Source organism: Phoenix dactylifera, chromosome 2 (assembly GCF_051530095.1).
Source record: "Phoenix dactylifera cultivar Ajwa chromosome 2, Ajwa_hap1_PhDact_Kaust_v1.1, whole genome shotgun sequence".
In the NCBI taxonomy this organism is placed as follows: domain Eukaryota; kingdom Viridiplantae; phylum Streptophyta; class Magnoliopsida; order Arecales; family Arecaceae; genus Phoenix; species Phoenix dactylifera.
The window spans coordinates 38301024-38316071 of record NC_143191.1 but is presented as its reverse complement, the minus strand read 5'-3'; the positions used below and the strand labels follow the sequence as shown (position 1 = coordinate 38316071).

At 36.3% G+C, this 15048-nt stretch overlaps 1 protein-coding gene across 15 annotated transcripts; it reads left to right on the top strand.

The window, feature by feature from the left end:
* Nucleotides 1-1091: 1091 nt before the first annotated feature.
* On the top strand, nucleotides 1092-14494 carry LOC103718423 (uncharacterized). Of its 15 annotated transcripts, none has more exons than XR_015975469.2 (16): nucleotides 1092-1486; nucleotides 2171-2677; nucleotides 4072-4149; nucleotides 5418-5572; nucleotides 8098-8158; nucleotides 9464-9531; nucleotides 10024-10077; nucleotides 10404-10662; nucleotides 10966-11106; nucleotides 11202-11308; nucleotides 11392-11445; nucleotides 11521-11604; nucleotides 11786-11949; nucleotides 12716-12862; nucleotides 13159-13255; nucleotides 14173-14494. XR_015975469.2 is itself a non-coding variant. In XM_088716298.2 (15 exons), exons 2-14 carry the CDS (start codon nucleotides 2344-2346, stop codon nucleotides 12858-12860), a joined length of 1569 nt encoding a protein of 522 aa, XP_088572424.1. In that variant the 5' UTR covers nucleotides 1092-1486; nucleotides 2171-2343; the 3' UTR covers nucleotides 12861-12862; nucleotides 14173-14494. The 15 variants fall into 15 exon arrangements, 10 of the variants coding, with proteins under 10 accessions (XP_088572424.1, XP_088572417.1, XP_088572419.1 ...); XR_015975470.2 differs by having other exon boundaries at nucleotides 13151-13255; XR_015975473.2 differs by lacking the exon at nucleotides 10024-10077 and having other exon boundaries at nucleotides 10539-10662.
* The last annotated feature ends 554 nt before the right edge of the window (nucleotides 14495-15048 follow it).

The window sequence follows — 15048 nt, the reverse complement described above, 5'->3', positions numbered from 1 at the left end:
TATGTTATGTATAATATTTTTATTTTTTTAAAAAAATAAAAAAATAAGATTTCAAGTTTTTTCTTTTTTCCCTCATTTTTTGAGAAAATATAGCTGCGTTAGCACGGTGATAATTTGTCTAGGCCAACTCATTTGTGCACTCGCTCTATACCTCCATCCATCCTTGGCTCCTCGGCTCATTGACAATCGTAGCCTTCTAAGCCATGACTTGAATAATTTATGCAATGGAGATTTTGTATGAACTGCATTTTCTTATACTGACATTCGAAAGCATCCCATAATAATTGTATTTGACATATCATCTACAGCGATATTGTAAATGGTAAATACAAAGGCGTATTTTTGTACCTGGATTATGAGAAGGTGGCATTGTCTCGAGAAGATAAATTTTTTTTTTATTCTATTAAGAGTTTATGTTGAAAGTTGTGATTCAAGAAAACAAGTATTTATAAAAAATTTCGGAGATTTTTTTCTTTCTATTTACTTTTGCTAGCTTTAAATGATTTTGGGATGAAAATTTTAAAAATTATATAACAATCACTTTTTTTTTTCCTGAAGCGGATGTATCGTACATGTCGGATACAAATATATCCAAAAAAAATCAAAAGATAATAAGTCCTAGAGTGCACCGGGTATTATTCCTTAGCCAAATACAAGACTATCTAATCTGCTGCCCCTTTAGCCTCATGATACACATGCTTTGTTTGCAAAACCATCCTACCACTGATCATAACTTGGATATCTCTGAGCAGCGGGTGGCACATGTCCATCCTCCACATCCTGTAGAATCCAACCACTAACTATAGCCGAATCATCTCCATCTTTCTCGAGCAAACCTTATTATTATTATTATTTGCCACAAAATAAACCAAGTATCTTTCGTTCAACTTTCTTTCACTTGCACATATCATTGAACTTGCTTATTTAAATAGCATTATCTTATCACTAGTGGCAAAACCATCTTGTATTCTTGCATGAAATCACTCAATTTTTTTTTTTGCATTTATCTTTTTCTTAAAAAAATATAATTCTGTCATATTTCTTGATTTTATTTGTCATATAAATGTGCATGCTAAGGTATTAACAAGTGCATATACAAAGCAATCATGGGTCATTCACGAATCTAAAAACTTTTGCCATGTCTTTCAGTCATTGCTCCAAGTAAATAAAATTTAAATATGGCATCTGTTACATGCTTGTGGCTGGAGGCAAGCGTCTGGCCGGACTCCTTCGTGCCCCGCACTGAATCCTATGTCGGCATGTGCAACTGGTTTTTCACCTGTGGTGACCGTACCCGATTCCATCAACCACTTCTTTTCTGTAAGGATACCTTCCACCTATCCAAAGAACGTCTAAGATCTCACCGGGAGGTAATCGTGCACCAGCGCGGATCCAAGCCGACCGGCCGAGAGGGAGGAGGGAAGAAGAAGAAACGATTCTCAGAAGACTCAAGAAGGAGCAGTTATTAGAGCGCAAGAAGCCAACGGTAACCTAACCGCATCTCTTTGATTTCTTTTCGTTCTCGCCCTCCTCCCCTCTTTCGCCGCTCGATTCCTCCCCCATCGCCCCTCTCCTCAGATCTTAGGGCAATTCCTCGATCCAATCGATTTCTTGATTCTCTAACCTCTTCGATCCCCTGGAGCTCGATCTCCTTCCATCTTGACCTGCAATCTAATCGCTGTTCGAGTTCTTGGAATTCTTAGAACTGGAATTATCCGCATTGGCTCGCACCAATCGTCGTTCTTGCATGATATCCCCGGTTTCTGAGGTCATTATCAAGGGTTTATCAAACCCTAGATCTAAGCGCCATTCTCGCGAACTAATCTGGGGGTAGATTTGTAACTTGAACGAGTATTTATGGCGTATGAATTTTTTTTTTTTCGATGTTTCTTGGAACATTTCGACGTCCAAGCCTGCTCGTCAAGTGCTCCACCGCTTCAGCATTACTAGAAATCTTATCTCGATTCTCCTTTTGTAGTCTTTTGGATTGTATTGCGGAAATGATTAGATAGTTATATTTGATTTCTGATTCAGTTGGTAGTTCTTCGTTATAACGAAAGAAAATCTGATCTTTTTAGGTTTTCTTTAAGTATAATTGCATCAGAATATATTCCCTTGTTAATCCAATGGCCATATGGCTATCTGTTAACGGTAAGTTATATGTGTGCAGGATATCTTCTAAGTGGCAGGCAGAACTTTTTCTTCATGCTATTTCACAAATCTTTTAGGTGCAATAATGTATTACTGACAATGATGGATCAAGTACCAAGCTGTGGACGACTTAATAATTCTTTGTGGTGAAGAGAAAGTGTCCCACCTGTATGGGCGTTCAGTGTTGAGGAGATGTCACGGAAATTGCCTCAGGGGTTCTCCTTCTTTGGAAACGTTGGTTGGTTTGATGGCAGGAAGGGTGACTCGGCTGTCAAGAACAAATTTACTCCTTCCTTCAAACTCCAAACAGATAAAGAGATATACAGGCCTGGTGACTCAGTTACTGCAACCATAGAGATTTGTAGTCTGAAAATTTCAAAGGGGCTTACTGAGGCAGAGCATTCAAGTGATAGTATCCCTTCGCTCTTGGTCGATAACCTTACATTTGAAATTAAAGGTATTGAGAAATTGGACACTCAGTGGTTTGCCACACAGAAGCCATTACCTGGATCAAAGCAAAGGAGAGGTAGTTTTCTACTTCCTTTAAATTTATCTAACACTGGCATAATTCAAAAGATTGTTTGGTTAAATTGGTTGATTCTTGATAGTATTGGTGATCATGAGGATTGCACATCCTTGCTTTCTTGTCCACAGATTAAACATAAGACTTAAACCGAACACTCGTGATCTCATAATATGCAAAACTTGCACTCATGCCATTTCCTTATACGTGTTTGTGCTTGGAAGAGATTGATAAGTTCACTACCATATATAAGTTGTGGTTCTGTGTAAAAGATTGGAATGCCTATATGACGTAATTTAGCTTATATAGGAATATGGTCATTTGTCGCAGGATATAGATAAATGTTGGAAAAGACAAAAACCTTCAATAGATGTTCAACTTGATGGTCCAAACGATATCCAAAGTCATTATTTTAGCCACATGGAATGATAAAGACGTGGATGAAGACATTTCTGATATATAACTAAATCAAGGTGGATGAGTTTAAGTATGTGCTTGCAGAGTGTTGTGCACCTAGCAAGTAGGGGAGGTACACGGAAATATCATAAGAGATTAGTATGGCAAGAATAATATTCTCATAGAAAAATATAAGAATTTTGAGGTGCCTATTTGGTAAAATTGGTAGGGCAAAGTTTAATTAAAGTAACTTTGAAGAAGTTTTAGGAGTTGAACATAGAAAAAAAAGTGTGGAGAAATGATTGAGATGGCTTATTCATGTGAATGCATAAGAACTTCAATATGCATGGAAGGGTGGCAGGGGAAGGGGGAGCTAAGTACACTGAAGGAAGCGACATTAGATGTTTTTTCCTGTTTATCAGAAACACTCAGAAGTCAAGTCATTCTTGGATTTTAATCAAGAGATTTTCCAATTATATAATTCCTCATTTAAATTATTATTACTTACCTTGGTTGTCAAGATTAAAAAAACCTTTTTTTCTAAATTCTTTTATATTCTGCCTTCTCATTGACATGCTTCACATAAATTTCTAATTTTTTAAATTTTGATAATTTATTTAATATTTGCACATTTCCTGTTCTGTTACATTTTTTTTTTGTTTTTTAAATCAGTCGCACTAATTTCTTCCCTTTCTGAACTGATCTGGATAAGAATTGCGAGGAAGAATTTGAAAATGCATGCAGTGAGATATAGGAATAGATATTAAGATTAGGTTTAATGGGACAAATTCCTAAATGGTAATATGAGACTAGTTCGTGGAGGCTTTTTAGTTTACTTCTGTGACACTTGAATTCTGTGTTTTCTGCATTATTTTTATTAGCTGCTTAACTAGCAATATAATTAGTCAAATATTCTAATTCCTTTGACTTGATACCACTTGGTTGGTCCAATATACTGAAATGTGTTTCTTGGTTCACCATCTATCGTTGTTGAATTGCAGGTGAGCAATTGTTCCTGGACTCTCTGGTACCATCGATAGTATCAAAAGTGATTGTTTCTTATGGGGTTACCAAGACATGTAAGTTGACTCTCTAGTCTAGGTCAATGTCTATTCATATACTAAAGATTTGACAGAAAAGGGATCTAGATTGTTTAGCACAGTTTAGAGCCAAAGCAGTTTGTTCATATTCTTCTGTCTTTTATAACTGAAACTATTTACTATATTAAATGCTCAGAGAAAAAAATGTTTTGATTCAACCTGGCATTCTTATGATATTTAATAACAATAAATTTTCATATAAGTTCTAAGCCATGATATCAGAAAACCATTGCTGGTGCAATAAGCCTGTTCCTGTTTTGCTCAAAAATATTAAAAGCTCTGTACATCGAAATGGCGCTACACTTTGTTTGTTTTGAGTTGCTATGAAACTAATCCATGTAATTGAGCCTAATGGTTGAGAGGCTATGTTGTTGGCAGAAATGTCAATGAAGAGTGTAACTATGACAGATTGATGATTAATGTCTTTTACAAGACTCTAAGAAGAAAGGTCTGGGGATGATGGCTTGGAGTTGTTTGACACGTAATTCATCGATAAACAGTTTTAGTCCTTTCTTATTTATTCAATCACTTATTTTTGATGGTCAAGTTGATTGAAAAAATATTATGGAAGTCAGACATGAAATTCATTTTGCTTGTATCTGTGTATTTGATTCATGTTCACCTCATAAGTTGAGAGCCACTGAAAGTTGGTTAGATGTCTATAGGAAAGGGAGATGGGCTTTCAAAACAGTATTGAAGAGTGTTTTAGATTCAAGATCCATGCGAGAATAGAAAGCAGCAATAAACCAAAAGCAAATGAACTCAAGGGGCACCCTCCCTTTTGGAATTGGATCCCACTCGAAATGGTTACTGGTAAAGAGTGTGTTGGCATGTGGGAAGTGGGACCAGCAAGATATGTGAAATAGATTACTTATCCTTGGATAATGGAAGGGAGGATGAGATCTATTATGTTCTTGTCATTTTCTTTTTTAAATAAACACCTAGTTGTCACAAAAGTTGACTGTTGCATGGAATTATTTAGGTTCCTGATTAGACATTGTGGTGTGTCTGATTCTGACTAACGAGTATAAGACAGTTTGTTTTGAGTTAGCAATTAGGAGGCTTTTTTTTGGATGTTCAATAATTTATAGGCATTATGAAAATTATGTTTATTACTTTTTTCAGCATTCTATGGCTTAAGGCACAATTTTATTCAATATAACACTGGTTTCTGTATCTTTCTCGTGCTAAATGTGTTCTTTTATAAAATATAGTTTCAAACTTTGAGTGTGAACAATTTTATGCAGATTTAGTACGAGTTGAGCTGCCAAAGATTTTACCACCATCTTATAGGGGTACCAGCATTCGCTATATATATTATGTTAGAAGTACATTACGTGGACGCTGGCTTGTATTGGAGAACGGCGATCATAATAGGTCCACAAATGATTTAATTCAATTGGTTAGTTTGTCTATTGCTTAAATATTTCAACAAGGTTTTTAGTAGATAATTTTTACTGTACATTATCTACTGTCGTATATAGTATTCATGGTTTACTTTCTGGAGATGGCATGCTCATATATCAAATATTCATTTTTCTTTATTTTCTCTATTCTCTATGCATATGTAATTATTCTTTTTGGGAAGAGTTTGGGAATCCCTAGCCCATTCTCAATACATATATAATTATTTATGGAGTTGCTGATCTTTCTATCATTTTGTGTATGTGTACACGTCGTTGTGCTTCAGTTTCATGTACCCGTCTTGTAGGTTTTGTTTTGTTACAAAAACCAATGGATAATAAACTTTCTCCATTGTGGTTCACTGTATGAATCTCTTTTATGTTTTGCCCCTGTAAACAGAAATATCCTTTAGTAAGTAGGCCATCTGAAAGCCTTCATCGCAAGTTCCATCAATGCCCCTTCTGGACCTTCCCATACGACCAATTATAGGAACCCTTCTACCTTGGATTTCCACCCATTGGTATCTCTCCCCCCGTCCCTCCCTCTCTCTCCCTCTCCCTTCCTCCCTCCATCCTTCTATTTGGTTCTTCTGATCTATCTAGTGCAAACAATGCTAACTGTTGCTAAACATATATTCCAATATTAATATCCCTAGTTTACCTCTGGCATATTCAAAAACAGTAAATAGGTAACCACTTTTGACCTCAATTTGTTGTGACACTTGACACTGTACCAACTATGCTAGACATCTTATATAAAGTTAAGTTCAGCAGTATCGTTCTAATAAGCTTTGAGTCTGAGTAATCAACCCATATTGGACTTATTTAGTAGCATGGCCATTAAGGTACATTCAGTTCACATGATCTATTTTTCAGTTGAAAACTTGAAGAGGGTTTAGTGAAGAACTGATCTATTATGGAATCCATACACCCTAAACAAAATAAATTATCAATTAGGATACAATCACCTTGAGGTTGAATTTCTTCTTGCCGAGGGGCAATAGTGCAGAAGGAGGTTGCATTGCTACTAGAGCATCACCTCATTATGGTTGAAGAGCAAGGATTTTGAAATCATATGTATCTGGATATGTTAGTGCATGGAGCACTCACACTTGCAGGGCTAAATGATATGCCTTGTGAAAGAATAGTCTATAGATATGCTAGCCATGGTAAGATAGGTATATTTCTTCCTACCATTGTGATTAAGATAGCTTTGTGAAGATCAATTATCTTTTGAACTCTAAAAGCACATGTATAGTTGTTAGAAAACATAATGTACTATGAATTCTATCAGATGTCTTGTTGCTACTAAAATAAACTTTGATACAGAGTGAATACCCCCACCCGGCCACCCCCAAACCAGTCTTATTTCTTATTAGGAGTTTGTGATTGCTTTATAAGTACCCATAGACATATTTTGAACTTAGCAATAAAGTATAGTTATTGGAAAACATGATATAGTATTACTTCTCTCATATATGCATTATTGCTACTAAAAAAAACTTTAAAACGCAAAACAACAAGATGGAGCTCTGAAGATAGACTAATGTGAAATAACATTATTAAGTAAACTGATTTTACAGTATTATTAGTATGGGTATCGTGTGTTTCTCGAAACACAAAAATAGCCTCTCCAAACACGGGGGTGAGCCTACATCCATTTGATCCTCCGTAGACCCCATAGTGGCGGGAGTCTCGTGCATCAGGATGCCATTTTTGTTTTTCTGATAGCCTTTTATCATATCTTATGTTGGTATGTGACACTCTATGATATGCAGAATAAGCATATGTTACTAGGTGGATGTGTGCTCCTATATATGTGGACAATAATATTTTGCTAGTGAGTCCTCTCACTGTACATCTCTTATTCTACTTCGTGATGCACATGCCGTGTAGACAGGATGATCGCCATATCTTGGGTCAGTACAAGAAGAGTCAACACCTTTTCCACCAGAATTGTTATCTGTCTCACTAGATCTATCTAGTTGATCCCATCTTCATATCTTTAGGTAATGATTAAATAAGCCTTTTAAAAATGCTCAACCCCTTGACCAGTATAGTACGCTACTTTACTCCAACATATTATTTAAGAGTAAAGACCTATCAGTAAGTGATAAACCGATAATCCTTTTCCCAAGTGTCGATCTTTGTTCGGTGTCATATGCAACTGCATTTCTGCTAATCTCAACTAAAAGCAAGCCCTTTTCTCTAAGCTTTAAATGGTATCAGGTCTCTAAATGGTTGTACCAAGGGGGCAAAAATATCTGGAGGAATTGTTTGCGGCAGGTGAAGTTATTATTAATTTTAGACTGGTGGGAGAACTCCAGCAATCGATCTTTGAGTATTAAATTGTTGCAACTCAACATATTTTATAAATCTTGGTAGCAGGCGATGTTTTTTAAATGTTTCTGTCGTTAAGTGTGCATCCGTGTTTCTTCTTCTGAAAATGGTGCCACCTTAAATTATATGGTGATCTTTTTCTTGCTTCATTATGGTGTAATTATGCTTAACTTCATTTCTGCAGGAAGCTCGAACTCCTTTGCAAATATGGGTCTCACAAAAGAGCAACAACTTGCTGAATGAAGGTCAGGGTAGTTATATATTGATTTTGGATGCATGTACTTGAAGTGCTTTTGTTATGCATTATTTGTTTTATGTGGAGTGTTGGTCGCAAGTAAGCATGAAACAGATGCTAGTTAATACAAATTGATTTTATCTATCATTATTGACCAACAAACCTGCCGGACAATTGGGTTTTGGCTTTTTGAATCTAGTACCTCATATGTTATCTCATATTGATGAAGAGTGGAATAGGACACAAAGTCCCTTCTCATATTTGGAGTTTTCTATACTTGCTGTGAGAACCAAAAGCCTTTCCTCGACTTACAAATTAGCTATACAAGGCCTTTTTCACCCGTATTCTAGTATCATACGTTCTACTTCTTCCAGTATTTTTTTGTAAAATTCAATACCACATCATTGCAAAAGAGCCATTTTACTGTGAGTCGTTACTTCTCCTATTAGTTGGTACATCAGTAAGAGAGCTCTTTTATTATGGAAGGTGGTGCTCAAATATTGGGGCAGTGTGTTTCCTTTTCCATTCTTTGTTATTGTTTATTGTTGTTGTTGTTTGCATAGAATAAGAATTCTATTTTTCCTACTTTGTGGTATAAGGTCTTTTATTAGATCGGAATTTTGGGTCCAGTACGCCTAATCCTGCAGTATGCGTATATTTGCTAGTGTACATTTAATTAGTGATGTTTCTTTATTGTGTTGTGGGATGCTAATACTCTGGCATGCATTGAAATGGCAAGCTGCTTAAAAGATTTACAAAGGTAGGGAGAACTTTTTACCCTCACTTTTAGGATATTTGATTCTTTTGAAATTATGTTGTTGGGTTTTATAACAACACTTTAAATATGGTTTATTGCTTCTTATAGGCATCAGCTCAAACATAAATACTACAGCATGATAATAACTTTGAAACACTAGACGACAAAGATTGTATTAAAAGTGATTTATCAGAAGTGAATTTTTTGACATATTAGGATCAAATATTTGTTAAGTGTGTTGCTACCTATCCCTTTGTATTTTTGAATGCTGTATAACTTATAGATTAATATGCTATGTTATAGAGTTGTACTAAGCCTACTAGGTCGATAAATACACCTAGAAAGATATGGTTGATTTGTGTCATTTGGTGAGGCCATGGCAGACTCCATGCATGGGGAATGCCCATTATAGTTCTGAAGGTACATTAAACATTCAAATTGATACATTTGATTGTGACATAAGAATACAATTTCTAGTGCTATTACCATATCCTTGCTTGCCAAAATGTCAATACAATGACAACAAAAAATATTGAATTAAGTTTGACAATTTTTCAGGAAGTTTACCTATTGCAGCTGATCAATTGGATATTTACTGGAGAGAAAAAGATGCAGATTCTGAATGGGTAGGTTCGAGAAGGTTTCATGTTATAGTCCATTATTTTTTTCCTCTTTTAAGGCTTACTTTCCCTGTTCTTAAATTAACTTCTAAGTCTGAAAGTATTGTAATTTTATATGTTCTGTAAAAGAAAATATTGATTTTGTGTGGTCAAGTTATTGAAAACATCATTTAATTTTAGTATCTTGAAAATTCTATCATGGCTTTGCAACCAAGCCTCCCAAAAAGTTCAACTTTGAAATCTCATAGTTTCCTTCTTAAAAAATATAAAATGATTTTGAACATAAAGATTTTGAAACATGCTGTTGTACGGATGTTTTATTTCTTTGTTGCCTAGTTTCACTTGTATAGATGGCTTGGACAAGGTTTTAGAATTTCTTACCACCTGGTCATTGGTGTGGTACTTTAAAGTTTCAAGGAAGCCATTGGGGTCCTTTTTTTCTCTTTTTTGGGAACAGTTGGTGAAGTTTTTTGGAATTAACAGCTGCTACCTACACAGATATGCATGGATGCAACCACAAACACGGAAACACAAACACATAAAGAAATAGAGGTGCTCTGAGATCTTGATACCTTCTTGCTCAGCATGAAAGTCAATTTACTGATACAAGCTGTATATTTTGAAGAATTTGGTGATTGAAACATAAGCTTTGGTTTAGTAGATTCTTCACTGCACCTATACCATAACTGTATCAGAGAGAATACCCTTTATTCCTGTCTGTCTCAGAATCATTTGTTTGTAAATTAGTTAACATGTACAGAATCCATGCTATGTAGTTCACGCACACAAAATCGGTCATATAAAACATCATTCTACTGTTACTTGAAGACTCAATTTCAGATCTGTATTTGTATTAATGCACGTAAATCTCTTGGTAGGTTCGAGCAAATGAGAATTTAGATGGATTCGAAGAAGGATATGACAGTTCAAGAGATGAAGTATCATCTGTTTCTTCCTATGATCCTACCAAAGGAAATGCTGACCTAACCCTTAGAAACTCTCTATCCTTGCAGTCAATTGCATCAAGATTTTCTAACAATGAATTCCAGTATTCTCATGGAGCGCGCTCAGGTTTCCCTTCATATAATCTACTTCCTCAACTGTCTGTAGCAGAGGTCATAGATGATCCTGGTGGAGGTAAGCGTTTTCATAAAGAAGAGAGGAAACATACATGTCGGTGTAAAAGAGACCCATTAAACAATGTGTGCTTCACAAGGTCACAAGTACCTCTAATGTGTGGACCACTAGCATTTGATGTGGGGCTTACACCAAGGAGTTATGTGGTTCACATGGCATGTGGATGGTTTTTGTCTAGACTTGCTTGTTTGCTACTTTTTCATCATTTTGATATATTTGCTATACAGTGTCATACTAGTTGTGCTACTTTTTGCCAATTATTTTTGTGCAACAATATCTCATTCTAACCATGCATTATCTCAGGATTTGTGTCACCACAAAAGAAGCTTAATACTTCATCAGCTGCTCCCTCTCCAAGTCAGCAAAGAAACTCTCAAGATTCTTATTTCTCTAAAGATGATATTGGATCACCTCATGCATCTAAAGCTGTTGATTTTGCAGCATGTAAGTCACCACACTATCTTTGTGTAATTTTACCTGTGTTAACACCTTTGCGTCGTAGTATAGTAAAGCTAATCTGCCGCAAACATTTTCTGCAGCAGAAGGCTTCATTCGAGGAAGATCTTACAATATCAGGATAGATGACCAAATTTTGCTTCGGTTCTCCCCAAGGAACTCTGACTCAACTTATTATTTTGGAGATATGGTACAAGTTTGTTATCCACACTTCCATTAAATTTCACACTTCTAAAAGCTTAATTGTTTATTAAATATATATTCTGAAAACAGATAGGGGGCACTCTTACCTTTTTTCATGGAGAAGGAGCTAGAAGATGCCTTGAGGTACAAGCATTTTGTCTTTATTGACTCCATACCCTTCATGAAAGTTCCATGTCCAAATCTTGTTGATGTTTCCAGGTCTCAATAACCTTGGAGACTTCAGAAACAATTGACCAGCATTTTGTCCATCCTTCAAGAAGGAGCTCTCCTACAATCAGAAAGGTAATTGGAATGTTAATCAAATATTGTGCATTCTCATCAGCAATTTCTTAAATCTTTTCTGCAGGATTTTAATTCGATTCATCTTATTTTGTGGAGAAATAATTAGTTAAGAACTTTTAAGCTTTTCTTTTGTTATACGGAAATATCTTAATCGTTTTTTCCTTGCGCATTTGTATTACAGATACAGAGCGAGCATCATGAGGTAGTTGCGGATTTGGTCCAGACAAGCTTTCTTTTATCAATTCCTATTGATGGGCCCATGTCCTTCTCCACCCCAAAAATTTCAGTGCAATGGTCACTACGCTTTGAATTTTTTACCACTCCGAAGGATGTGGACTTGACTAGGTACTGCTATAGTCGTAGAACATTCTATGGACATTATTGCTCGCACGTGCTCGCTAGATGTCTTTATCTTTAAAATTCTTTTGATTGCTATCTGATCTATATAGTAATAGTTTCCTTCCATGGATGCCGGTATGACTCTGCACTGCAGGTAGTTCTTTTTTCCTGGCCAATTGGTCACCTAGTGATATAGGTTTCACTGCAGGCCTCTCTTTTGCTAAAATTTGCCTTGCCAGGAATTTAGCACCAGGTTCGGGTGGTTGACATCGGGCTGACAGCTTGTCATAACATCCCCTCAACTCTTTCATGGAGCCATCTCCACTTAGAGTGGTGCTCTATAGCTGACTCTATGTTTGATTGCTAAAGGACCGGAAGACGATAATGAATAAGTTAAAACCACTCTTACAACCAGCTAGTAAAGTTTATATCTTCTATATCTTTTCATTCATAGGTAAGCAGGGTGTGAATCAGTGTTCAATAGGTCAAACAAAATTTATCTCCTACCTTATATTTATTTCTTTTTTTGTTTCTAAAGTATTCTCGAGGCATACATTAAATCACAGCAGCATAAGATATCTTATTACCAAATTCTTTTTGGCCAATATATTTCCTGTGACATTTTTTGCCTTTTGACTGCACATGCACCTCTTCATGATACTTTCCAGTGTCTGCTTGTGTGTGCTAGTAGTTGTATACGTCAACATATCATATAGCAGTTACTTTTGCAATTTCTTTTATAGAATGTTAGTCTAATTTGTTGACGTGGCAGGTTTGAACATCCTCTTCTAGTTGAGCAAAGAGAAAAGGGGGATTGGGTACTTCCTTTATCTGTATGTGCACCTCCTCTACGGGCACAATCTGTGCAAATGAGAAATGAGAAGCCCTGGTCTCTTGGAAATTTTTTTCGCACTTGAAGGTTAGCAAAAAGTTAAACCTACAAACCATTTTCCGGACTCCTTTTTTTTTAAAAAAAGGCTTTTTCATGCTTGTTTTGCATCTGTACTTGCCACTTGGGGTTTCATGTGAAATTGATGTTATATAGGCTGTAAACTGGTAGCAAAACATATCAGGTAGTAAAAGAATGTCCTAATGCAAGCTACTATAATACTTTATGAAAATTAATGTGGGGGATCGCAGGCAGTGAAATATTCTTCATCAACTATAATACTTTCTCTTCCTCATCCTTCTAATAATGTCTTTTTAGTCTTCCAGGCAGTGAAATATTCTTCTTCAACTGGGTTTTTCCTGGGAAACACTATGGTTTCATCAGAAATGTCCACCTAGCATTTGCAGTATATGATTTAGAAAGGTACATAAGATCTAGAAGAATGCGTACCAAAGCTTGAATTTTGTATCATTTTGTGACTACACAATGAATATTTATTTACATTCAAAGAAGAAACGGAATATATTACTCTACATTATTTGAGTGAAAAAAAGAAAAATAGAGAGAAATGGTCTTTGGATAAGAATTACCAACTGTCTGTGGAGATTGCTTTGTTGCATAGGACATATTACTTTATCCACTTGGGCATTCAATGTTATGGCTGCTCCAGTGTTCACTTGTGCGGCTTTAAGAATTTCTTCCAGTTTAATTTGATTCGTTTGAGATACTCATTTGACATGATTCTTTGAAAATTGGCTCTGATCATTATATCATTATTTAATTTGTTTACGTATTGCTGTATACATTTGATGAATGACATATTAACAAGAAAAATAAATATGAATAGGAAGAAGTCACATGATCTTGGCCAATGTATCTAGAAATCATGCCACAATCCATGACGTCGAACTTGTAGGTTTCTGCAACAAGCTGAATTCCTCTCATTACGCTTTCTTTCAATGTTGGATGCTGATCCCGTAAGATCTTGGTCCTTCGCACCTTGATCCATTTTAATCAAATGAGTCTGGAAACCATTTTTCATCAGACTTAACAACCTTAATACATTTGATGTGATAAGGGGAAGAAGAGGGGTAAAACTACTATTGGCTACTTCAATTTTTCATATAACCAAGTCGTTAGTATCACAACCTAACAAATGATACTGGAAAAATACTTCTAGGCCACTGTATTTCTTTTAAACAAACACTGCAAAATGTTGATCAGCTATCATCATACCAAATCAAGCTATATATGTTTGTTTTTAGCGATCTTCTTTTATGCAGTGTTATTTTCCTTGATCCATATGACCTGTGAAGTTCTGTTTTCATTTTCATCTTCAGCTTATTTTAGCGAAATATTGTGGATTGCCGACGAGAGGCTTGTACGCCGAAACCAGGGAGGTGATGTAGGCTTTCGCATGTTCTGCATTTGTCATAGCGCCATCCGGCTCTGCAGAGCTTCCCCTGAGGGATTGTGAGCCACCATATTGTACGACCGGCAGCGTCGAGCAAAACAAAACTTGTTGAAAATGAGAGTCTACCGATAACGAAACATGATGAATTTGTTGCTGTCGGATCACTTCTGTTAGCCTTCATTTGTCAAAATAAAATCGTTCTATGTGATATCCCAGATTGTGCATATTAAGCAGCGACGTTATTTTTATTTTTCTCAGAGCATAATGTGGGAACATTGTCTGGTTTCCTGTAGTGTCAGAAAGCCGAGCATCAACTAATCTCTTGCAGAACGGTACGGCCAAGGGAAATCAACTGATGATCTCTGCCATTTTTGTGTTTCTATTTTTCTAGACCGTGCATCGCCATGTCGATAGGTTGACTGATGTGGCTATTAGCTACGATTGGCCTTGATGTCAGACACGACACGCTCATAAGAAGTTTTCAGAGAAACTTGTATCTTAACAGAACCAATAGCCGGGGTTCAGTGCGCTAATTGGTACGACCGAGAGCGCAGGAGATAGCTCCATGGTGCGACGGACCATCCAGATGACAGCCAGAATTGGCCGAGATACAGAAGTCGCCACATCGGCGACCAAAGATAATTCTAGCTCTTCATCAGCTTCCTACGGGACACAAACCTGTGCATTGGATTGCATCTTTCTGTGGGTGTTGCGGTGCAGGCCTGTATTTCGGTTCAAAGATTGCTATTTTTCCTTTCCAAAACCTTTTCAAAAGATCATTTTGTCGAAATATTTTGACCAT

Excerpts from the sequence above, each read along its gene's own strand:
- LOC103718423 (XM_088716291.2), top strand. The coding sequence starts at position 2,344 with ATGTCACGGAAATTGCCTCAGGGGTTCTCCTTCTTTGGAAACGTTGGT. Across the intron at positions 8,159-9,463 it reads CAACAACTTGCTGAATGAAG|GAAGTTTACCTATTGCAGCT; the intron begins GTCAGGGTAGTT and ends ACAATTTTTCAG. Across the intron at positions 10,078-10,403 it reads AAACACATAAAGAAATAGAG|GTTCGAGCAAATGAGAATTT; the intron begins GTGCTCTGAGAT and ends ATCTCTTGGTAG.